The sequence below is a fragment of the Zea mays genome, chromosome 2 (genome assembly GCF_902167145.1).
Source record: "Zea mays cultivar B73 chromosome 2, Zm-B73-REFERENCE-NAM-5.0, whole genome shotgun sequence".
Lineage (NCBI taxonomy): Eukaryota > Viridiplantae > Streptophyta > Magnoliopsida > Poales > Poaceae > Zea > Zea mays.
The window spans coordinates 6,685,217-6,711,296 of NC_050097.1; the positions used below are offsets into that span (position 1 = coordinate 6,685,217).

Genomic DNA, 26,080 nt, shown 5'->3' on the forward strand with positions numbered 1-26,080 from the left:
AACTATGTTATCCAATACCGTTGGTGGTGGGCCGCAGAACCGCGCGCACGGGGGAGCCAATGGCGATCGTGGCCATTCTCGTCGCGCCCACCGCCAGCTACGTCGGGCCGCGCCGCCGGTGGCGCGCCGCGGCAGCCTCGTCTTCGGCGGCGTCCGGGGTGGACCTCAAAGCGCTGCAGGCCGCCATCGATAAGGTGAGCGCCGAGGGGCAGTCCGCAGCACCGGTTTTCTGATTGGTTAGCAAGCAATCTGATTAGCTGATACATTTGGGTTGGATGCTGCTGCAGAAAAGCAGCGATGATGTTAGGCAGGCGCTGGACCAGCTGAGAGAGAGCGGATGGGCCAAGCGGTGGGGCTCGCAGCCCTATGTGTCGCGCCGGACGGTCAGTGCTGTATCTTCTCAGGCATCAATGATTGAGCGCTTCGTGTTTGCAGGATGCGTACTCCTGTCATGCGTTTTGCTCGTGCAATTTTTACAATGCAGTAGCATTTGATGGTTGTGTCTGGCTCTGATTGATTCTAACTGATGAGCCTGCATTCTGAAACAGACATCTCTACGGGAGCTCACTACCCTTGGAATCAAGAATGCTGAGAATTTAGCAATTCCAAGTGTTAGAAATGATGTGAGTGTTGTTACTTGCTCCACAGTTCCAGTCTTTCGTATTTGAAATGCTGACTGCTGTTCAGCTGTTAGCCGAGGCAAATGTAGCATCATTCAGAGCTAAATATCCCGTGCTTTTCAGAGTGTAATCCTGCGTCTTCTTTGAGTGCAGGCGGCATTCTTGTTTACAGTTGTGGGTACCACTGGATTCTTAGCCGTCCTTGCAGGCCAGCTCCCTGGGGTATTGCTATTTCCATGACACCTGCTCTATGTACTTTCAGAGGACTAGAATCATGGGGTACCTGCAAAATTGATTGTGATCCCGACATCTAAATGAAAAGAAATTCAAGGTTTAATGAATCTTCTACTATTATTTCTGCCAGGATTGGGGCTTCTTTGTCCCCTACTTGATTGGAAGCATTTCATTGATCGTATTGGCTGTCGGAAGCGTCGCTCCAGGGTACGTGTTTCTTCTCCTGTGCATGTTTGGAAGAGAGATTCAGATGCATAATCTTTTCCATGGCCTTATACAGATGTATCTGTCTCCAAAATTACATCATGTCCTGGAGCAAAGTTTGCTTAGACATGAATAAGGCAAGACTAGTGTCCTCATATAACTTAGACTGTCTAAAGAAAAAAAGAAAAAAAAAACAGGAACATGCAAAATGGTCATTCGGTTCAATGCATTACTGCTAACATGACAAATTGTATCCCAATATAAAATGATGCTCATTCTTTTGGGACAGAGAAATTTGCACGCTCCATGTAAAAATGTTGCATATTAATTGTCAAACCATGTTAATTATGCATACCATCATTGCAGTCTTCTGCAAGCAGCAATCGGAGCGTTCTCTACAGTCTTTCCTGACTACCAGGAGAGGATTGCTAGGCATGAAGCTGCTCATTTCCTAGGTATGTGATTCTCATTTCCTAGCAAAATTATATCTGCAGTAGTAATTTACTAAATGGATGTTCTGTTGAAAATCCAGTCGCCTATTTGATTGGCCTCCCTATCCTTGGATATTCTTTGGACATCGGAAAGGAGCATGTTAATTTGATAGATGAGCAATTACAAAAGCTAATATACAGTGGGCAGCTTGATGGAAAAGAACTAGACAGGTAACCCTCTTTTTTCCATGCATGTAATCTACAGTTTTTAACCTGTCCATGCCTGTAATATACAGTGGGTAGCTTGGTGTTCATAGTGTAAAGTTGAACTTTGCACTGCACACCTGCAAAAAAGTCACTAGGATCAAACAAGTATGAAAGCTACTGACACCTACAATTTTTGTTCTCAGGTTAGCTGTAGTTTCAATGGCAGGACTGGCTGCTGAAGGTCTAGAATATGACAAAGTTGTAGGTCAATCAGCAGATCTTTTCACCCTTCAGGTGCTTTAAGAGTTTATCATGTCCTCAATAATTCTATTTATTGCCACATTTTCTCTATATTTTTTAGAGAATTCCATCTGAAGAATTTCCCGTTTGTTTGCTTGTAGAGGTTCATAAACAGAACTAAGCCGCAACTAAGCAAAGATCAGCAACAAAACCTTACCAGATGGGCAGTGAGTTATACTTCCATCTCTCTTGGCCTAACAGAAACAGAACCATGTCATAGCCTAAATGTCGGTTGATGCCGTTCTTTTGGTATTTCAGGTCCTGTTTGCTGCATCACTTCTGAAGAACAACAAAGCAGCCCATGAGGCGCTTATGTCAGCGATGTCCCAAAAGGCAAGCGTGTTGGGGTGCATTGAAGCAATTGAGAATGCATCCTGATCAAAATGTAACCTGAGTAGTGTACTAGCATCACTGGACTCGATATTGTTTCACCGCTTCTGATTACTACTGCTGTTGGTTCGTTGAGCCTGAGGAATCGGGTGGAGGAGAGGATCGAGGCGTAGGAAGGAGAAACCCTAATCATCACCGTCGATTCCTGTACTTCTGTAGACATCAAAAACTCAGGCCACAGGGAAGTCAAGTGCTCGAAACTCCAAAGGGAAGGAAATTCACACGATGACAAAAACAATAGCCTAATCTGCTGCCATTTACTATCATACACGTGTGCCCCAATATTACTCATTTACTCCCATCTTTTGTTTTCGTATATAATGCGCGATTGTCCTCTCCAATACCACACTTTGACCATTAATATCTTGTATGCTGTAATATTCATACTATGAAAGTGGACATTATATAAATAACGTTTTTTTCAAATATGAATCCAATCTTTTGTTAGTGTTATTCTACCAGCAGGGGCCTCAAAACCCCTTCTGAACCTTTCAAAAAATATATATGGAAGCAATAATACTGAATTTGTACAGTGGAAACTGCAGGTTTTTTGAATAAGCGATAGTTGAATATTAACAAATTTGAATCGTAGATCGAGTCTGCGCCTTGAAAACAATGGAGAGACCGAGAGAATACTGACCTTTGAGGTCCGCAAGAAGTGCTAGCTGTAACATCAACTGATCTGATGAGGAATTGAGGACCAAGACCACCCACTTCCCTTCAAGGTCTGCGAACCAAACACTACCCAAGTTGTAACTGATTACTGAATGAAGGATCTAGTTTTCTTGTTTATAGTCCGCAGGTTCATAAAGTTGAAAGTGCATACTGCAAGGAGAAATTCGTCACAAAAAAAAGTACATTTAGAGCTAGTTTGGTAACCCCGTTTTTTCAAAGAATTCCCATTTCCCAAAGAAAAATAATGGAGTTGTCAAACTAACTCTTATTAATTAAGCCAAATTATCCATTCGTATTAAATATTTGGAATTTATTTTAGATCGTTCAATTCAGATTATTTCAAAATCTTATTATTTGTTTGTTTGTTGCCAAGAAAACTGGTTTTGGATGCTCGTTGCTACCTGAAAATGTTTTTTTTTACTAAATTATAAGATTGTATTATGGAAACGACTCTTTCTTTCTAAAGATCTTTACGAGATCATGAAACCAACAACACACTATATGTGAGGTCAAGGCATCAAGGAGTCACTACCAAATGTTGGTGAGTCCCGCCCTCGACAGAAGTTTGGTATTTACGAGATCAAAATATTATTTTAATATTTTTTCATGATGTTTGGTAGTTTGTTGTACAAAAAGCTTGATTACATGGCAATTTCTCTCCCCATATAGACCTCTCTCTATACATCTGCTAATTAATTTTATACGCTCTGATTCAGTCATCTAACGTGTGATTGGTTGAGTGGCTCCCGTGGGCCGGCCTCCCGCGCGCCTGGCTCGCCAGCAAAGACCGTTCGCTCCGTCTCCACGCGTGCATACGGGTGATGGAATATAGGCCTAGCCTGTACATGCACATGCAGATCGGTATCCTCGCATACAAGTAACCAATCACAATCTCGTATCCGATTAAAGCGTGTGGGGAGCCTGGTTGCTTCTATACAGGCAACCACAATCATATAGATAGTGTTTGTTCAAACACATAGGATTGGAGTAAGGGACACCTGCGGGAGTCGGATGCAGATGCACATTTTATACAGTAATAGTACCAACGCGAGCGCGCAAACGATCAAACGTTTCCATCACAACATGCATGAGGGTACCCATATGGACTCGCGGTAAGAGAGAAACGCTCTCCCCATATAGACCTCTCCAGGGGCGGAGCCAGGATTGTGATATAAGGGGGCCGGCCAATTCATCAATACTATATGATAAAAATATTGTATAATAAAAATATTGTATAATGTTATCAGGTGACAACTTTAGTTGAAATTTGTAGATTTTATTATCCACAAGATCTAATATAGTATGTATATAAGTTATTGCCGCTCATTTTGCTGCTTCGCGTGATCACCTTCTTTGGACTTTGGTTGTGGGGTTATGGTAGAGGCAAGTCAAGTGGTCAGTGGCAATCGGCAGCTGCCTAGCCAGACAATACGATGAAGTATAAAGGGTGAGGTTCAGATATCAGCGTCTGTAGGCGAATTAGGTTTGACGTTTAATGCATTGATTGGTCATTTAACGAATATTTTATCTTTTTTGTCTCCTTTAAACTTTGGTTGACATACTACACTAGAGTTATGGATCATATATTACTAACCACTATATTAAATCTTTGATTAATTACACTGCATAAAATTTAGAGTATATATATTTACACACAAAATTTCAACTATATATATATATATATATATATATATATATATATATATATATATATATATATATATATATATATATATATATATATATATATATATATATATATATTCTCTTGTATGTGTCACAGCCTTGGAAGGGGCCATGGCCCCTGCCGGCCCCCTTGCTCCGCCCCTAGACCTCTCTCTATACAGGTGCTAATTTTATTCGCTCTGACTCAGTCGTATAGTGTTTGTTCAGACACATAGAAATGGAGTAAGGGACACGTAAAGGCTATCTCCCGCGGGAGTCAGATGCAGACTCAGTCGTATAGTACCAATGCGAGCGTGCATACGATCGAACGCATGAGGGTGCACATATGAACCCGCACAGAAGAGAGAAACACGCATGAGGGTGCACATATGGACCCCAGAGAAGAGAGAAACCCGTAGATTTGGAGTATTATTTTGCACGTCCTCGAGCTGTCTCCAGCAATGTCCCCTAAATTCCATCCTCTAAAGTAATATTCTCTGTCCTTTACAACACCCTCTAAAATATTTCGTTATCTATATCTTTACCCTCTCCAGCAGCGTCCTCTATATTTACATCATCTATATCAAGTAAACGGTCTCTTCCCTAGTATGGTCTCTCAGACATTTCATCGAACACGTGGAGTGCATAGCTCGGGGAGGAGCTCCGAACACACCCCAAGTTGCAAATCGGACCAAACAATGTGATCGAACAAAGACATCCAAAGTTGTCATTAACACTTCGCTTGAATTGCTATATACAACATGTGAGTAGCAGTGACAGAAGCAATGTTCACATGCACACATCGGATGTCACAAGTACGTGGCCTGCCTAGAGAACTCCGGTGGCGACGATGCATGCGTCCAGGAAGCGTCTTTTCCGGCCTCCTCGTGGCGCATGTACACGGTCTGATCTCCATCATGGCCCTCTTGGACGGCCGCCCAGGTCGACACCACGGGGTCCGGGGTTGAAGGACTGCGAAACCAACGAACTGGCCTTGCGCCTGTGTGAGGTACCCGCCGCCGAGGACGCCCCACAGATCGTAGCGCTCCACCGTCATATCCGAGAGCTTCGTCATGCCCGCCGCCGAGGACACCCTTGCCGCACTTGTCTATGCGCTCAACTTGGTGTCCTCGAAGGTGGCGAAGCTTGCGCCCGGTGGCCGGATAGCGGATACACAGTGAACCTCTCCAAAAATAGCGTGCGAAAGGACGGACCGCTATTTTACTGGATGCTTTACTGTTCATTGTTGGATGTTTTATAGGAGGTTAGGTTCTCTAAATTTAGAGTTCAGGACCATACATTGTTGGAGGCAGTTTCACGCCCTGCGCTCTGATGGAAGATGAGTAACTGAACGTGAGTGCAAAAAATGAGTATGCACAGGCGTTTGGGTAGCTGGAGATAGGCTAGAGAAACGCGGTGTATAGGCTCTCATTTCCACTCCATGTGGTACAATGTCAAGAATCAATACTCCAGATTTGACTCTGACTACACTTGGCATATATTACATGGATTTGATTACATGATTCATTCTCTAAATACACTCGGTATAGCTAGTAGTACTAGTAGCAGGTACAGTTAATTCTGGGGGCCAATCTTTCCAGAGCCTAGGATAGTAGGATACCACTATTTCTCCCAAGAGAAGAGATCTACATATTTCACAACCTTGAAGGCTTTAAGAGCCGCCTCACTTCTGAAAGACATCCCTGCTTGTGTGTTCCTACGCAGAATGCGGAGCTCTAATCAACGATCCATCTCTGAAATATTCAGCCTTGCCGTTGTGCAGCGATGACGAAGCTTGCGAAAATGCATGGAACTCACTTAACAACTTCATCTACCTAGTGTCTTACTGTTAATAGTTGACTCTATGTATGTACGTATACTGTATTACTGTCTGTCTACTATTAGTCTCTATATATGCATGTGCATGTTCATATGTCATCGGACCAGTCCTGCAGCTCGCCCTCGGAGAAGAGCGCCTCGACGATATTGTCGATCAGGGAGTCGACGAAGGCGTTGCAGCCCAGCGTGAACATCTGCCCGATCCTATTGCGCGCGCTGGAGGCCCATGCGAACGCCGCGGCGCTGGCGACCACCGCCACGCACACCCCCGCCGCCTCCTCGATCTCCATGGTGTCCAGCTTCTTGAACAGGGAGCTGCCCGTCGTCGTCTCCACGGCCACCGCCGCCGCGAACGCCACCTGCATGTACGTACGTACGTAGCAGCACCGGCAGCGCGAGGTTTAATTCAGCCGTGCCGTGGATCCGACGTGTACTCTGTGTACAGGGAGGAGTAGAGCAGACAGCAGAGCAGAGCAGAGCAGAGCGGGCCCTCATCAGTCACTCACCATGGCGAGGCGGCCGGAGATGGTCTCGAAGTCCTGGCTCTTGCGGGAGCTCTCGATGTAGTCAGCGAGCGAGGCGAAGAACGGCAACGCCGCGGAGCCGCCCGAGTCGGCGGCCCCGCTGCCGTCCTCCTCCCCGGCCAGAATCCTCCGCGTCACCACGCCGCTGCCGGCGCCGTACGACCGGAGCGTGCAGAGGCGGGGCTGCAGCACCACCTTCGTCCCGGCGTCACGCTTCTTCGGCGCCGCGGGCCCCGACGCCGTCGACGACACCTTCTGCGGCGCCAGCTCGCAGATGATCGCGCGCGCCGCGGCCGCCATGGCGGGGCTGTGCTCTAGCAGTCTAGCTCTACCTCTCCGGACGGCACCGCCGGACTCGAGGAGCCGCGATTCACTTGGGTTCTTGGAATCCGCGTTCCGCGGCGTGAATCTATGACTGTGAGTAACCAGGCGGTGACACGCCGCCCTTTTTAAGAGTCAGGCAGGGACAGCGAGTGTGAACAACACCCGTGGTTCACGCCAGGAATTTCTCTGGTATCTATTCCTTTCTTGCCGACTCGGCAATAACATGTTCCAGACTGAGTTTAGAAACGATTACAATATTATTTATACCGGCACACCTGCCCTCATCAATACGTATAACTCCGTATACCTATACGCGCCACTCTGCACCGATGTACTTGGTATTTGGCTTTGGTACACGACGGCTGCGCGGGCTCTGATTGTCTTCCTTGACTCCCTCTGTCTGTGCCTTCTGTTGCACTGCTTGAGTCCGCTCCTCTGCATGGTCCATGTGATCTGCTCTGCTGACATTTCCCCCTTCTTTAACGACAGCTTGACCCCAAGCTGGTGCTTGTGGAAATTTCTGCTTAATGGCCTCTTCATCCTCCCAGGTTGACAGTGACACCGGCCAATTGGACCACTTAATGAGCAACTGCGAAATCACCTTACCCCCTTTACGAAGAAGCCTGGACTCCAGAACTTCCTCCGGCACCTGCAACCCAGTAAAGATATCTGGAAGAGAGTCAGTGCTAGGAACCCGCACGCCGTTGGCCGATTTTAACTGCGATACATGAAAGACCGGGTGGATAGCACTCCCAGATGGTAACGCTAGTTCATAGGCCACAGGATTGATCTGCTTAATCACCTCAAAGGGACCAAAAAAACCGAAATGCCAGTTTAGAAACTGGTCTGTCAGCCACTGATCGTTGACAGAAGGGCTGAAGTTTCAGAAAAACTTGATCGCCCACAGTATAAGTACGTTCCACTCGACCCTTATCAGCCTGTTTCTTCATTCTGTCCTGAGCACGCTGAAGATGGAACTTTACTTGCTGTAGCATCTGTTGGTGACCAAGCAACCAAGTTTGTAAATCAGGAACCGAACACTGATCAACGGTGTCTAATCCAAGCTGAGAAGGAGCATGACCGTATAACACTTCGAAAGGAGATTTACCCAGAGCGGTATGATAGCAAGTGTTATACCAAAATTCAGCCAGCGAGAGCCAAGAATACCACTGTTTGGGGCAAGAATGAACGAAGCATCTCAGATAAGCTTCCAAACACTGATTAACCCTTTCTGTCTGACCATCAGACTGTGGATGATAGGCACTACTCATGCACAGCTTTGTCCCAGCCAATCTGAACAGTTCTTGCCATAACTTGCTAGTGAATATGGGATCCCGATCAGACACAATCGACGATGGCAGTCCATGCAACTTATATATGTCTGACAGATAAAGCTTAGCTACGGTTAAAGCTGTGAACGGATGAGCTAGTGCTAGGAAATGTGCATACTTCGAAAACTTATCCACCACAACCATGATACAATTGTACTTGTGGGACACAGGCAGCCCAGAAATAAAGTCCATCGTCACGACTTGCCAGGCATGATCTGGGATGGGTAGGGGTAACAGAAGTCCAGGATATTTGCTCCTATCCGGCTTGGCCTGCTGACAGATTGAGCAAGTGCCAACAAACTCACGAATCTGATTTTTCATTCCAGGCCAACTAAATATTGCTTTAATTCTTCTGTATGTTACCGGAAAACCTGAGTGTCCCCCTATGGCACTGTCATGCAGTGAAGACATAACCTTCGTCTGCAAATCTTGATTGTGACCCAGCCACACCCTGCCTTTATGCTTGATCACCCCGGCCACCAACGTATAATGCTCCAACGGATGTCCTGTAGATAAAGCACTAAGAATTTTCTGAGCAACTTCATCATTTTCATATCCTTTCGTGACCTCAGTCAGCCAGCTAGGGATCATAGAGGAACTACTCAGGACATGCAGTTGCAGGGTAGTGTCATCGGATTGTAAATCTGCCCTTCTGGATAAGGCATCAGCTACCTTGTTCTCTACCCCCTTCTTGTAGATAATTTGAAAATTAAGGCCCATTAGTTTAGTCAAAGCCTTTTGTTGCCAAGGTGTTGTGACCCTTTGATCATCCAGGTGAGTCAAACTTTGCTGGTCGGTTTTAATGAGAAACTGGGCATGTTGCAAATAAGGTCTCCAATGATCAACTGCAAAAAGTATCGCCAAGCACTCCTTCTCATATGTTGACAAAGCAGCATTCCTGGGACCCAGAGCTTTACTAATATAGGCGATAGGATGTCCATCTTGCTGTAATACAGCTCCAATGCCTACCCCACTAGCATCAGTTTCAATCACAAAGGTTTTAGCAAAATCTGGAATTACCAGAACTGGTGCCTTGACTAGAGCATCTTTCAACGCCTCAAAAGATTTTTGTGTGGTGTCAGTCCAAACAAACATTTGATCTTTCTTCAGCAGGTTGGTCAGAGGTTTACTTATGATGCCAAACCCTGCCACAAAACGTCGGTAATACCCCGCCATACCCAAAAAACTTCTCACCTCCTTGACAGATTTCGGAATTGGCCAATTTTTTATCACTTCCACCTTGGCTGGTTCAGTCGAAATACCAGCAGCACTGATTACATGGCCCAAAAATTCCAATTTGTCTTGGGCAAACTTACACTTGGATTGTTTTAGTTTCAACTGATTTTGGGTCAGAATACCAAAAACCTGTTCCAAATGTCCAACGTGATCTTCTAAAGTAGTACTATAAACCAAAATATCATCCAAGAATACCACAACACACTTTCTCAAAAGGGGAGCTAAGATGTGATTCATAAAATCTTGAAAGGTAGCCGGTGCTCCTGTCAGACCGAATGGCATGACCTTATATTCATAGTGTCCATTATGCGTATGGAAGGTCGTTTTATACTCCTCTCCCTCTTTAATCCTGATTTGATGGTAACCAGCCCTATGGTCCAACTTTGTGAATACGGTGGCTCCACTCAGCTCATCTGCAATCTCATCAAAAACTGGCATGGGAAACCTATTCTTCACCGTATAAGCATTGAGTTTCCTGTAGTCCACGCATAACCTCCACTCTCCATCCTTCTTCTTTACTAACAGCACCGGTGAAGCGAAGGGACTGGAACTCTGCTGGATAATTCCACCTTCCAACATTTCCTTAATCTGTTTCTCAATCTCATTTTTTTGTTGAGGAGTGTATCGATAAGGCCTGAGTCGGAAAGGATTTACACCAGGCAACAAAGGAATGTCATGATCAAACAACCTCTTTGGAGGCAGGCCTTTTGGGGCTGCAAACAATTCCTGGTATTTGTTCACCAACTCAACAATCTGATCGGGAACAGTGTTTGTCTCAGTCTCCATGGTGATCCTCAACTCGATTACTTGTTCCACCGCTTCCTTCCTGAGCAAACCCTTCAATTGCACACTAGACATGGGAGTACAAGCTTTTAATTTAGGAGTTACGCCTTGTAACTGCACTTTCTTACCCTTGTACACGAACTCCATCCATTTTGCAGCCCAGTCTATAGACATAGGACTAAGATCCTCCAACCAGTCCATCCCTAGTATAAGATCATAACCGTCCAATGGCAAGAACTTGAAATCAGTATAAAAAGTTATTCCCTCACATAGCCATTGACAGCTTGGTACCCATTTTTCACACCACAAATAGTACCCGTCAGCAACTTTGACTTTAACAGGTCTGACCAAATTCTGCACCCCTTTCACTACTTCCATCAGATGGGTACCCATAAAACTAGCCGAGCTACCAGAATCCACCAATACGAGCACCTGTTGACAGTGAATCGAGGCCCATAACCGAATAGTCCTGTTGTTTTCACTACCATTTACTGCCGCCGTAGACAACGCCAACACTGCCTCCTCGTTCTCAGTTTCATAATGCTCATCCTTTGGATCAGTGTCCCCTTCCTCCTTTCCCTGATCAGTCACAGCCCACATCTCCTCCACCACATGAAGAGGAACACTGTTAGAGCAATGGTGATTATAATTCCACTTTTCACCACATTTAAAACATAAGCCCTTGGCTCTTCTGTAGGACTTCAAGGCAGCAAGTTTCTGATCCTCCGTCCTTCCACCGCTCCCAGACGGCCTACGACGATCTTCCGACAAGGGATGGATCCGACTTGTGGTAACTGATACTTGATGTCCAGCCATGGTCGCAGTCTTCATGGAGGGATTGGAGGGTCTAGTATAACCACCCAATTCCACTCTCCTGCCTTCCTTCCGATTGGGTTGTGTCAACATATCCTCCTGTAATAGAGCTAGCGAACAGGCTGTGTCCAGATCGGCTGGGCGTTGAATGGCCACCACAGCCTGTATATCATCCTTTAAACCATCCACAAATCTGGAAGTGATCATCATTGGCGTCAACTGGCTTTCATGGGCTAGTAGTTGATGTAACAGCATGTCAAACTGTTCCACATATTCCACCACTGAGTTCTGCTGGTATATGTGATAGAAGTGTCGAATCAAGGTACCATGTTGATCCCTTCCAAATCTGTTATACAATCCAGAACAGAATTCATCCCACTTCATGTATCTAAGCCGATGTTCTACAGATTGTAACCAGAATAACGCCGCACCCTCAAAATGCATGATGGCCAACCGAATCCACATGGGACGAGCAACAGAATAGAAATCAAAGTAGGTTTCACACCGCGTTCTCCACAGCTTAGGGTTGGATCCATCAAAAACAGGGAAACTCATACTAGGTATACCCGATCCGGACCCATGTGACCAGTCGCCAAAGGAATGGTTTCCAGCAGCCTCGAATCTGAAAGAGTTGGAGTTCCAGGGCGAGTTCATACCTCCATGCGAGAATTGGGTCCGCCCTTCTTCACGACGAAACTCCAAATTCGAAGAATCAGATGGTGGCGGCTTCAGAAATCCGTCTTCTCCTTCTTCTTCCTGTCTCGACCCGAAACCGAGCGGCTTCTTCTCCATCTTTCCCATCTGGATCTGGATCGCCTTTAGAGCATCAGAAATCTCCGTCACTTTCGCTTCCACCTCCGGTTTCCACTTCTGAAGATCTCCGTGCTCCGTCATCACCACCTTGACCGCCGCCTCCATATTTCCCACCGCCCCCTGAATCGCCTCCATGCGTCGGTGAGTCTCCTTGTTTCCCTCCTCGATCTTCGCCAGAAGCTGGGACAAAGGATCGTCCGTCTTCGCTGGCGCCATGCCGCCCAACTTCGATTGCGATCTCGTCCAGTACCCGTGTGGAGGATCCAGTATTGGCTCTGGTACCAAATGTGAACAACACCCGTGGTTCACGCCAGGAATTTCTCTGGTATCTATTCCTTTCTTGCCGACTCGGCAATAACATGTTCCAGACTGAGTTTAGAAACGATTACAATATTATTTATACCGGCACACCTGCCCTCATCAATACGTATAACTCCGTATACCTATACGCGCCACTCTGCACCGATGTACTTGGTATTTGGCTTTGGTACACGACGGCTGCGCGGGCTCTGATTGTCTTCCTTGACTCCCTCTGTCTGTGCCTTCTGTTGCACTGCTTGAGTCCGCTCCTCTGCATGGTCCATGTGATCTGCTCTGCTGACAGCGAGTGGCGCGGACGACGCGGGCCGTTCACCGCCCGGTGAAGCTGAGCCCACCCCGTGAGTCGTGCGGCTGCCGAGGACTCGCGGCGAGACGCCTGTACGCCGACACGTCGCGCGGGTGCCGTTTGGCTGATGGTGGCTGACTGGCTGGTGAGGCGACCCCGGAACACCCCGATCCACCAGTCAACTTCGCGCGCGGGCGAGGCCGCAGCCGCCAGCCGCCAGCCGCGAAGATTGTCGTGTTCCCGTGTGTACCACTCCAGCAGCTCACGCCACCGGCGCTTCGGCGAGACGCCGGAGTGCGGGTGTGGGGCCGATGGGTGGGGGCGTGGGCGGACGGTCGTGGCAGGGTTCTCGGACACAGGCGTTGCTATCGGCGCTGCAGGATCATGGATCCCTTCCGTGCCGTCCGGTCACCATCCGACGGTTCTCCGGTACTGTAGACCTTTCTGCCTTGGTGCAATTTTGTCTATCAGGTTTGGATTATGAGGGAAAATCTGGAACTATTCCATCCATCTTTGATCACTGATCATCGTATGCAAATTGTTGGATAGTGATGCCTGTTCTATACATTCTGTTCATAGCGTTAAGGTTATCACTAGGATTGGTCACGACGACATGCATCTGAGGATAAATCAAGTGTAAAAATAATGGACATTAATGATATTTGTAGGGTTCTATGAAATGGAGACAAGACTAAGAAGATGTTTAAACGTATTATAGCTAATAGTTAGTTAGCTAAAAAATTGCTAGTGAAATTAGTTAGCTAACTATTAGCTAATTTGTTAAAAAGAACTGATAGCTGAACTATTAATTAGACTGTTTGAATGTCTTTAACTAATTTTAGCAGCTAACTTCTATAGCATTCAAATACCTCCTAAGTGGATTTGGGCGTGTGGGCAGAGGCTCTTAATTTTTTGCCATATTTACAAAAATCCTTTAATCATGTGGTACACACGAGTCACAGGCATCATATTTTACATGCCACTTATCCTCTAACAGTGGCAAAAGGTCAGTTTTTTTCGTGTGGACAGTTTGTGTTGTTGTGGGGGTTGTCTAGTTGTCACTTCCTAATGTGTGAGTTTTGTTGCCATGGTTGTTTTGTTCAATTTTGTTGTGTTTTTTTTGTTGTAAGCTGCTTCACCTCTATTGATACATGCCTAATAAACACTTTACGGTTGCATTTTAGGCAAAAAAAATCAGGTCATATCCTTCAAGATAACAGTCAAAACGCAATTCTTTTATCGAGTGTCATTCAGCGTACTCGGCAAAGGCTCCGTCGCCGTTACCAGCCGCCGTGACGGTGACTTTTTTTGCCAAGTACTTAATAAATATACTCGCAAAAAAGACGTCGCCGATGTATAGTTCGTCGAGTTTTTTTTTATCGAGTGTTACACTTGACAAATGACAAATCATTCGCCGAGTGTTTTAGACACTCGGCAAAGTAGCTGATTTCAGTAGTGACAAATCGAAAGCACAAATTTATTGATATGCTTTTATTAATCTCACGCGGTTACACATGTTACCACGAAAACTACTCGTACCCATAAGTCCATAACAGCTAGTTGCACCAGCTACCAGATAAAAGAGATGTCTTTCAACCAAAACATTCAGATTTCAGAACACTAGCAGTCTCATCTATCGCGCAGTCTGCTGCGCTACGAACCGGGCGCGCGGCATTAGTTGGGCCCCGCCGTCGATCCTCCGTCCACGACGGGCTCTGCTGCTCGGCCTCGCGACCTAACCTCGACACGCTGCAAGCAAGAACAAATCCAGCAGCAATGTCATTACTCAGTAATAGTTCTCGTTGTTGGCAACGGCGACAGCTAGCTACTATATAGATATCAGGCCAACTAGCTAAACAATTACCTGGACGGTGTGCAGCTTAGTAGTGGGCTCCTGTACGTCGTCCTTGCCGCCTCCGGCGCGGCCGCGGCCGGCGACACGGTCGACGAGGCCGAGGAACTTGTCCTTAATCTGAGCAGCGAAGTTGGCCATTGTTGTCGATCGACTACTGGAGCTTCTAGCTAGTAGCTTACTCCCAAGTCCTAACCAATCGAGTCTTTAAGCACAGACCTTACTTAATCCGTGTAGCTTCTAGCTCCCGTGTTGAGGGCGATCGTGTGGTGTGGTGGTGCTGCTGTGCTTCCAGCCGGTCAGGGAGCGCGCCTACTTATATACACGATGATGCCAGTCACCGAACGCAGTTGGCTGTGCCTGCCCCACGCCGCCACGCCACGCGCGCGGGGATGTTCAGAGTCGCCTGGCTCGCTGTTTCGCTCTTCGGATTCGGACTCACGAGACGCGGAATCAGAATTCCTCGGTGTTCTGCATTGCATGTGTATCATATGGTTGGCAGAGCACCTCAACCGAAGTCCTGGTCTCGTGATCACGTTCTTTGTCAGTCGATGACTGACTTGTTCATACGTGTAAAGGATGCTGGCTGACATGTTAATCGTCGTCCGCTAGCTAGTAGCTACACGCGTGGCATAATATTCCCTGTGACATGGCCATGCTGTTTTCACTGTCCCAAATCTTAGGTGTCAGATAACAAATCTCAATTCTACTACTGCCGTCTGGCCATGTACGCCTATTTCCGTGTGAAGTGCATAGTGTGATTACCTTGTTCCGATGCACTGAGAAAGCAAGCATCTTAGACTATCGGACCAACTCATATGGCATCTTCAGGGGGACTAACCCCATGTTGTTTATATAAAATATAGAATATTCTTTGGTCAAAATAAATTTCTCTATCCAAGTAAAAATTTGTCACATTCTTTAGGCATCAAATTCGTCGCTAATAATAAAATCAATGAATTTCAGCCTAAATTTGTCAACAGATAGTTACCGTGCGCGCGACGAATTTGGTGCTTCACCTTGAGCATAGAACCATCTAGATCCAAATACATTACGATCACTTGCTAATTTGATGAAAAGCCTTGTCAAACTGTGTAAAAGTTTAATGTATCAAATGGTTTATGGATTATTACGATATTTTTGTACTTATAGTATTTGATAAATTGCTTAACCCCTCCTATGCCGTAATCCTGGCTCCGTCCCTGCATACATTGTGGTGAGAAGTGCCCTCAGCCGTATTGGCCATCTCACGAGGAGGCCTCTCAAAGACTTAAAGGTGAATTGAGGGATATTGGAGGAGATTAAATTCCTTACTGTTCAAAATTAAATTGAGAGAGATTTAAGTGAAAAATTCGAGAACGGAGGTAGTACTTGTATTCTTGTGAAAATCATATATGATACTTTGCTTGATGTGAATGCTGTGATTTGAGTATTCTCATTTGTACATCATATATACATTAAATTGAAAAGTGAGGTTTTGGCTTTGACACATATATGCACGGTGATATGAGCGCCAAGTTAGTCGAGCACACGAATGATATGATATGAGCGCCAAGTTGGTTGAGCATAAATGCAGGTTATGTTAAGATGGTTGTGCGATTGGTACATAACTAATCGGTTAATTACCGTGGTTCCCTCTCAGACTCGTTTTCTTTTCCAACTTGTCCATGGCAAAAGTCTGCAGTGTCACTGTCGCTCGGATATCCAGTGTCGGATAGACTTCCAAATGTGTATCATATGGAAATGGAATAATGGAATATGGTTGGTAGAGCGAGAGCCGGCCAGCCGGGGCCGGGGGCCCTGCAGAGCATGCGCGCGTGCGTTTGAGATGTTCAGAATCACCTGCCTCGCTGTTCCGCTTTCTTGTGTATCACATCACATGATGATGAATCTGGTTGGCAGATCAGCACCTCTCAACTGACAGTTGACGTCCTGATGATCACGTTCTTTATTTGTCAGTCAATTACTGACTTGTTTATACATACGAGGTACGTGTACGTGTAGAGCCATAATTAATGCGTAATATATATGTGTGATATATGTATGGCCGACAAATAATTTTGGGGGTAAGGAGAGCGTGATCGGTAGAGCGATGACAGCATATATATATTGTTTCTTGTCTGCTAACAGTCAGCAAATTATTGGATATTGTTATATCAGCTAGTGTATCCTGCCAGCCTGGCCATACTGTTTCCCAGTCCCAAATCTCATGCGTCAGGTGATAAATTTAATATACACAACTTATGCAAAATTAATTGAACAAGTTCTCAAGAAAAATCATAAAGCATATCTTATACAAAAAAATTCTAGCCTCATTCACACGATTCAACATCATGTGTTGGTTGAAATTGTGAACCACGATCAGTGTAGCTAGTTGTTTGCAGCGTCGTCCCTCGATCATTCACCAAGATGACGAGGTAGAAGATGATTAGCCGACACCATTCCTCTACGTGCACAAAGTATTGGGACAGTAGGTCTCCAAAACCGTCATCTACATCTACAACACCTGCTCGGGTGTGCGGTGATTAGATTTTTAGGGACACCACTGCAGTTGCTCGTTGATCCTCTTCTCCGACTGTGTTGTTGATCGAAGGGCCGTCTTCGTCCTCTTCATCTTGTTGGCATGACGTGTTTGGCAAAAGCGTGCGTGTGTGGTACACTCTTAGCCTCTCTTAACTTATCAATAGATGCACACATATCATACATATTTAAGATGAGTCAACAAATAATCAAAATCCCATATGGGATTAAAACTATAATGCACTAAAACATTTAATATAGGCATGCGAATTATTTGATTGAATTAAATAAAATAAGAATCAAGCCCATATGAAATCTAACAATCCTCACTAAATTCTAGGGCACATATAGATTGCTCTCACTTCTCAGTCGCTTGTTATACTTGTGTTTTGTTGGAGACTATTAAGTTGAACATCCACCTAGAAAAGAGGTTACACTTTTTTTCTAAAGTGAACAATGGGATATGCCTTTAATTGATACAAAATAAGTTTTACCCGAGCTCTTTATTGGTACTAGGTTGCCAATAACATCTCTTCTGATTAGAGCATATAAGTTAAACTTCATGACCTTTCATGAGTATCTAGAGACACCCAAATCTGATAGACTATAACTATCGGACAGGTGTATTCCTCAAAAGATATCTTGTAGAACAATACCTTTGCTTCAACAAGCCACTTAGAACATGTTAAGGTAAAGACATTCTACCTTTCATAAAAAGGAAAGAAGTGCATCTGTCATGTACCTTGCTAAGGGTCTCTCTTCACAATCTACCAATAGCTTATTTCACCATCTTTCTTCACTAGATCTTTGATCACATAAAATATGTCACCACTATGATAGGCTTAATGTCGGTCTCACGCCCATCTCACTCGATGCATTATCTATCACATTACATGAGAATTTGTTACTACATTAATGTCGTATTTTAGATGTATGAACATAATCTAATGTTATCACTCTAGAGTTTCTTAACTTTCTGACATATTTTAATTGTCTCTTTACATTATAACTTTTTACCTTGATTACCAAAGTTCATGGAAATACTTGGTATAGATTTTCCAATTATCGGTAAATCCATAAGAAATTCATGAAGTCATTCAACCTTACATATGTGGTATCTATTGCTGTGAGTTCTACTTCCATAGTTGATCTTTTTAAAATAGTCTGCTTATAAAACTTCCATTAAAAAATGCCACCTCCAAGTGAGAACATCAAACTGGCTTAGCTTTCTCACAACAAAGAAAATATCGGGTCTTGTAGCTAGTTTAATTGTCTAATGTTGATGACCGTTCTTTCATTGGATAAATATAGTAATATACCCATATCATGAGAAATCAATAGTAAGTGTAATATATGAATGAGAACCATCTACTATTTTTATAAAGAAAGAGCCACAAAATGTCCATATGAATTATTTATAAAAACTCTCATGCTTCGCTTAGCATCTTTCTCAATTTGTTTCACATACTTTATCTTAATAAAGTCTATTTAATGGTTAAAATCTAAAAAGTCCAATGGGTGGAGAACTTCTTTTTTATTAATTGTTCAATCCTCACCTCAACATGTAGCCTAAATGATAGTGTCACAATTTTGATAATGATTGTTTCTCATTTTGCTTTCACTTTAACGCTTACATCACACACATTCATAGAGGAAGAGGTACTTATCTCATTCACATGATCACAATTAAGACGTAAATGAAACTTATCTTATCTAATGACAAAACAATGTCAATCTCATTAAACTTAATGATGCACTTTTCTGCTCCAAAAATAATAGTGAATTTACTTATGATCTAAGCATGATACATGAATGCAATTCCTTCTCATAGAAGGCACAAATAAAACATCATTTAGTTTGAAGAATGGCGCCACCATCTAACGCTAATGATGTGTCTTCAATGGCTTCAACATCAACTTTGAGCTCGTTGGTGACTCTAATACTTCTTTCTCATCTTTGAATGATCCTCCTCGTATGAAATCTATATAAATAATTGGTGACATGATCCAATTACACCCAAGCCAATCCATCAAGTATTAGTTGGCAATTCTAAACACAGAGATTCATCTACGAATACAAATTTATTTGTAATGTTCTTGTTCAATCACTTAAGAAACTAAATGCATCCCTTCATGTGATGCCATTTATAGCGACAACATCTGCTGGTGAAATCATCGACCTCTCTAGGCTGAGCTATGGAAAACAATGTTTCTCCATAGAAACTTACTTCCTTGTCGTGTGACTTTTAAAATGGTATTTTTCCCATTCGAGTGTGTTCCTCCTTGGCAAGGCATAATTTCTTGCCCTAATTCTTGAACTAAAGCTTCAAAGGCTTTTTATGATATTGCTTGTTGTGAGAGGTAACTTCTTAATGAGGTTAATATTATCACTTTTGATAGCCTATACGCATGTCGATCCTATTCGTTAGACACACATGGCAATAAGCTTCTATATTGTCCACTTTTAAGCTAACTGTAATACTCCTTTCTCTTTGTGTTATGGCTCGGGCTAGGAAGAAACTAGGATTATGGTTTTGAGATTCGAAGAATTTAGGGTTCCAACTTAGGGTTAGAAATTGGGTTGCAAATTTACCCTCCCGTTCTTCTACTGGTGGTTCTAAAGTTTAAAACTCGAACCATGATGTGTTTGTGCTCGGTAAACAGGGTTCGCCAAATCCGAATAAAATCAACCCAAGACGTACGTCTGCCATCGCCGAGCATGCAATTAATTATGCTCGCACAGAGTTTGCATTGAAAAACACGAGTGATTTTTACGTCGTATACGTACTTCTGTCCGGAATGGCAAAGTAGCCGTGGATGGAAGTACATATCATGCTCTTGGTGCCATGTGGAACGGAAGCACTGATTATTCAACAAAGCCATATAATCTAATTAAATTAATCGAGCTTTTCTTCCTTTCACGTACAAGATCGAACAGTAGGGATTAGAGAATGCGCGATTGCTCACCAACCGTGTGATAAGCGTGCCTGGCGAAATCCAGTCCAGTCCACTGGGCACGTGGCCATTGCTCAATAATCAAGTTAAAGCATCAGTCTGCGCCATGGACGCCTAGCTACAAATAGGGCCGTTCGTCGGCGAAATGATCACCTTCAACCGGTCACCACCGCTCATCTATCAAGCTAGCCACGCCGCCAAAACAAACTAGCTAGTGCTCAGCTCAGCTCAGGCACCACCACACTAGCACCAGAAGCGTGACCAGCTAGCTACAGCTCGCTCTCCCATGGCCAGCTTCACTGCTCAGCTCAGGGACAAGTTCCTCGGCGTCATCGACCACATCACCGGCTGGGCCAGCGGCGTCGCCAAGGATACGCCGCCAGAGGAGTCCACCAAGTTACAGTCACGCACCGTGCAGCAGGTATAGCAGCTGCAGCATGTGCGAGTGGACAGTCATCTGGTGCAATTAATTAATTATTAATAACAGCTTTGTTGCCGGATTATCTGTTCTTGTATGCAGCCCGTTGAGGTCCGATCGAGAGGTGACGAGGAACCCATTGTGCAAAAGGGGGACGAAGCAGGGGCGAACTGATACCACCCTTGTCTAGAAATGTGGCTCTACTACGGCGTGCATGTTTGCTGATGCCCTCAACTCTCTTAATGTTGCATCCACCGTTTTCATGTTGTTCTTTTCCTTCTCGTTGTTGTAAGCTGGAGACGTGAGTGCCATATCTTATATTTTAATATATAATCATTTGTAATGTATGGAAGCTGCAATTTGATCTGCATTCTTCTATAATTTGTCTCCTGTATATATATTTTTGGTCATTTTATTTTTACGGGCAATACCTTTAGTTTCTAAAAATTTCTTTCGTTAAGCCAACAATGTAAGGTTAATAACTAAGATCATCTAAAGTTTACTAGGTGAGTGCTCGTGCATTGCAACGGGAACATATAATAACATAATAACTTATATATAAAATGTGTCTTATATTGTTATAAGAAAATGTTTCATAATCCATTTGTAATTCTAGCCATACATAATTTTTGTTATTTTAATTTAGCTGTTTCACTACTACATTGCAACCATCAGTATCATGCAGACTTCGATATATGCCACGATTTGCATGGTCTCATCATTGAAGGGCATGTGCCACACCTACTCTAGGGATCAAAACGGGACAGATACAGCCGGATACAGGGTCATCCCGTATCCTACCCTAATGTATTTTCTCTCGGATACGGGACCGGATACGGGTAGTTAAGATTCGGAACGGATACAGGACGGGACCGGGTAATAATCCGGACGGGTAAGAAACGGATAACAGATACTACTCGGGTATGTACCGGATAATTGTCAGGTAGTTCGTTCGATGATATTAATTGTCCAACCATCCAACAAACACATAAGTTAAGCAATACATAATCATGTATATGATGGATCAAATGTAAGAAAGGAAACCGATAAAATTGATATCATGCAGTTCAAAGTTACTTATCACAAGGACATTGTAGAACCAACACCACAATATTTAAAATTCATAAAATATTCTAGTTTCTCTCAAAATTTGCAAATAAGTTACAAAAACTAATAAATATTTTATACAAAGATAACTCAATTCCTCATGAAAATGATAAAGTAAAGTACTGATTATGTTGAAACTTGGATATTTACACTGATTTCACATGTAACTCATACAAATAAGTGAAAGTGAAATAGAATAAACGCGTGTATCTTATAGATCTTATGATCCAAACATTTTTTATTGTTATATATGGATATATGTTGTGTCTCCATAAAATTTCACAATTTTTTGAGGCTATTTATGTATTATTAATTTCTTGTCATAGAAAATCATCAAAATACAATTAAATCCTTAAAATATTGTAGTATCGACCGAAAAATAAAAATAAGTTATCAATACTAATAAATAGTCAATAAAAAGATAACCTTAAGTTCCCACGTGGAGATAACTTTAAGCCCACACATAAAAATGGTAAAGTCTATTAATTTGATATAAATTTGGACATTATTTCAATAATTTTGGTCTAAAGATATGTTTAAACAAAAAATTGATGTATTACAAACTTATAGATCTCTTCAAGCTCTACAATTTTCATATAAACTTTATCTTCATTCGATTTCATATGTAAAAGTTACGATTTTATAACTATATTATGCAGAAAAAGAAAAAATGGGTACCCAAATTCCGGGTACCCGTATCCGACCCGAATATCCAGATATTTTCCGAGTAGTTCTTGCTTCATATCCGACCCAAATCCGAAGCTACAGTATCCGTGTATTACCCGTATCCGTCCTGAATATAAAACTACCCGAATCCATATCCGAAAAACAGGTATTAGCACTACCTGTATCCGTTACCCGACGGGTATATCCGACCCGTTTCACCCCTAACACCTGCCGGTAGAAGTTCCCTCGTACATTGTCAGTCATCAGGTACGCACCACCATACACGCTTGCTTAAACAAAAAAAGCAAGTGTATGTGTTTGCGAAGAGAATTAAAGGCAGACCGGCACAAAAGCTACCCCGACGATGGCGAGTGGTCATTACTGTCGGTCCTCCTCTGCGTCACCTCTGGCGCAAAGATGACGCCATAGTTCTTGATATAGTAGTCGTCGAACGCGCACGACATGGCGAGTACCGATGACTCTTGGTTGGGCTGCTAAACGAAGTGCACCCCGATCTCATCAGCGAGGTAGTACACCTAGCCGTTGCACCACCGGATGTGCTACTCCTCTACATACATCTTGTTCGATGACACTCACACAACGTCAGCAACGGCTGTCGTCCCAGCGCACAAGAATTCATGGCCGGTCAGTAGTGACTTACGTGGCAGGTTGAGCTTCAGGTGATGATGAGCTAGACGGTGTGACAGTGCCATTGTCGGATGCGGTGCCCAGAACAACCCAAGAGTCGCCGGCGTTGGTGACGACCATGAGGTCCCCTGTTTGAGATGGACAGCGCGGTGCAGCCGCTCTGGACCGCGTCCAAGCGGCGGCTGCGGCGGAGCTTGCCGAACACAGCGACGCATGCGGCCACGTAGTACTGCTTCCAGAGGTCGAACTGGCAGTTGTCAAGCTTCTTCTCGTCGTCGATGAGCGACGCCAACGCGAGCGCCTCCTGCCAGTGGTGTTTGTTCGGGGTTTCCAAGTAAGAAACATGGATTCGTCTTTAGCGTTGGTTTATGAAAACGACTCACAAGTCAGAACCATGGAAAAATATTACGGAGAATAAATATCACACATATAAAAAGAATTTAAGTTGAAAACATTATTCAAACAAAAGAATTGCATACAAGGTTCTTCTTTAAATACTACTCTCTTCATCCAAAACTATAATTCAGGAACCTCGTTGATAATTATCTACTACTACACATTGTGCAAATGTAGCAGGTAGGCTTTGGGAGAGATATAGTAGATATTTTTACTGTAACAAATATTGACATAAACACACATGTGGTGTAGTGGTAGTTACGAGCACATTTGCTTGAGAGGTCGCAGATTTGAATCTCATTGAGGCTACATTTATGTTTTTTAATTTAATTTTAGCTAGGCGTGGGATACACGTGGGAATGAGAATGAGATTTGCGGGAGGGAAGAATGAGAAAGACAGTGCGGGGAGGGAGGAATGGGAATGACAGAACACGGAATGTGCGGGGAGGGGGAATGAGAATGACGGAACACGGAATGGTAGCCTACCCCTTACCGTCTTAATAATTAGTAGAGATTACTTTTTTTCGCCGCGACTCATGTTTCTATCCAAATAGTCAAGTACTCCATTTTCTCTCTATGGCTGTTGTATCACTATTTATAATAATATATCACCAGCAATTTGTACCATGAACTGTTGGTGAAATAATTTTCGTCCATGGTTAGACCGTGTCCAACAAAATATCTATATATAGGTTGCACTGTTTGTAAAGTAAAGTTTAAATATAGAGATAAAGATAGATAGTCTTACCGTCACAAATCATGAGTGAACGTGAAAGACCATATAGAAACATTTTCATCATCAGTTCTTGTCATGAAAATTGGTGAAAATGAGGTCTTAATTGTTAACATGCCGTATCCATATAGCATCCCAAACTATATATACGAAGCCTAAGGTTTTCAGCTGCATCACTCCATCTCCAATAATTTCAGTCGATGTCCCCTATTAATATTTTATGGGCCTGCCCCATTTAAAATATTTAGTCTTATCTTGAGTACCGTATAGATAGTTGATGTGACAGTTATACAATTTATATAGATGGTATTGTCCATCTTCGAGTTGCTAAGAAAAGAGTCGAGGCGTACCACAATTCACACGCGGTCGTGGCATACAGAAACCCGTATTTGGCAATTTAGAACTAAAATAAAATAGAATAGAGGGACTAAAAGTTAGGGACTGTTTGGTCTGAGAGACTAGTCTCATTTAGTTTCTAAATTGTTAAATGGTGAGATTAAAACAGAGACTAAACTGTTTTAGTCTCTAGTTCTTCAATGGTTGATTAAAAGAGACTAAACTATATAAATTCTACTTTTTATCTCTCCTTTATTTTCACTAACGGCATGAGAATGCTAATGAGTATTTTGATCCTCTAATGATTTATTTAATACGTTTTGAATACTTTTACTCGCTAGAACCAAACAGCACTAAACTTTAGTCTCCTAACTAAACTTTAGTCCCTAGACTAAAGGAACCAAACAGATCCTCCGTCCCTATAAACGAAACACCCTCAAGCAACACCAGTACAATGTGGCGGAAGTGTCCATATCCGATACTCTCTCTAGGGAGATTATTGAGATTATGAAACACGGCAGAATTGGTTTCGACGAAATAGAGGCGTAGGCGTGGGCTTCGACATTTTGGAGGCGCAGGCGATGGACAAACGCTGATATGGAATTGATTTAGTTATTAGCCACTGCGAAGAAGGATTTAGCTACTTAACCTCACGCCGTCGCTGACGATGCTCGCTGTGCCAAACGGCAACCTCCTGCCGTCGTCGGCGGCGTTCGCGGCGCTGACCTCGCCGTCGCGTTCTCCTTCGCGCGGAAGCGGGGCGCCAGCTCCGCCTGGCCCGACCACAGCGCCACGAAGCCGTCGCAGGCGTGCTGGCTCGCCACCAGCATCTCCACCAGCCACACGAGGTTGTCGGCCTCCAGCGCGATCCGCCGCGCGACGGCGGTGGAGTACGCCGGCTCGGACGACGCTTCCGCGAGGAGCCGCCGGAGGCGGTCCAGGCAGCCCCGGCACGAGCCGTACAGCGTCTCGGAAGAGGAGATGATGCCCGGTGGTGAACCGTCGGCGCCGCCGCCGACATGGCCGCGGGTGCTGTCTTTCAGGAGGCTCAAGACCAGGGCTTTCGTCTCGCGCCGGCCCCGCTCGTCGGTGCTCGCCAGCACCATCTCAGACAGCCGGAGTCGGAGGAGGCGACCCTCCTCAGCAGCGGGCTGACTCCGGCGCCGTCCGTGCACTGGAGACGGCGGACCGAGGACACGATGCGGCTTCCTGCGAGAAAGATCTCACTTTGATAGTTTGATGTCTTCATGATCTGTCTGAGGTTTTTCGGCTTGATTTCGGCAGCTGATTAAGCACCCGCAGATACCACTTTTTTTTCTTCGAGTATCCGCTCTTGTTGGACTGGATTTCTGAAGTGCTCGCAGATTGTCTGTTTATTTATATCGTGTTGCCTCCTTGTTTCTGATTATTCCAATCTTCTGGACAATTTTTTCCCTTCCGTAGATTGCGAAAGA

At 44.2% G+C, this 26,080-nt stretch overlaps 4 protein-coding genes and 1 long non-coding RNA gene across 5 annotated transcripts; 2 read left to right on the plus strand and 3 right to left on the minus strand.

Moving 5' to 3' along the window:
* The first annotated feature begins 12 nt into the window (after positions 1–12).
* Positions 13–2,809, plus strand: LOC100272947 (uncharacterized). The gene is made up of 10 exons (NM_001147399.1): positions 13–194; positions 288–383; positions 549–623; positions 774–842; positions 985–1,061; positions 1,425–1,513; positions 1,591–1,720; positions 1,900–1,990; positions 2,098–2,163; positions 2,255–2,809. The coding sequence occupies exons 1-10, from the start codon at positions 60–62 to the stop codon at positions 2,372–2,374; spliced, it is 948 nt and encodes a 315-aa protein (NP_001140871.1). The 5' UTR covers positions 13–59; the 3' UTR covers positions 2,375–2,809.
* Positions 2,810–6,145: 3,336 nt separating this feature from the next.
* LOC100285885 (uncharacterized) lies at positions 6,146–7,565 on the minus strand. Its single transcript, NM_001158775.2, has 2 exons — positions 7,072–7,565; positions 6,146–6,924 (listed from the first exon to the last, which is right to left on the minus strand). Exons 1-2 carry the CDS (start codon positions 7,387–7,389, stop codon positions 6,655–6,657), a joined length of 588 nt encoding a protein of 195 aa, NP_001152247.2. The 5' UTR covers positions 7,390–7,565; the 3' UTR covers positions 6,146–6,654.
* LOC103645869 (uncharacterized) lies at positions 7,566–13,148 on the minus strand. Its single transcript, XM_008670575.3, has 2 exons — positions 12,233–13,148; positions 7,566–8,082 (listed from the first exon to the last, which is right to left on the minus strand). Exons 1-2 carry the CDS (start codon positions 12,603–12,605, stop codon positions 7,721–7,723), a joined length of 735 nt encoding a protein of 244 aa, XP_008668797.1. The 5' UTR covers positions 12,606–13,148; the 3' UTR covers positions 7,566–7,720.
* Positions 13,149–14,449: 1,301 nt separating this feature from the next.
* Positions 14,450–15,358, minus strand: LOC100277283 (uncharacterized). The gene is made up of 2 exons (XR_002267502.3): positions 14,861–15,358; positions 14,450–14,745 (listed from the first exon to the last, which is right to left on the minus strand). It is a non-coding gene; the product is annotated as an uncharacterized lncRNA (long non-coding RNA).
* Positions 15,359–20,371: 5,013 nt separating this feature from the next.
* On the plus strand, positions 20,372–21,121 carry LOC100275325 (uncharacterized). The gene is made up of 2 exons (NM_001363783.1): positions 20,372–20,743; positions 20,843–21,121. The coding sequence occupies exons 1-2, from the start codon at positions 20,609–20,611 to the stop codon at positions 20,912–20,914; spliced, it is 207 nt and encodes a 68-aa protein (NP_001350712.1). The 5' UTR covers positions 20,372–20,608; the 3' UTR covers positions 20,915–21,121.
* Positions 21,122–26,080: the final 4,959 nt, after the last annotated feature.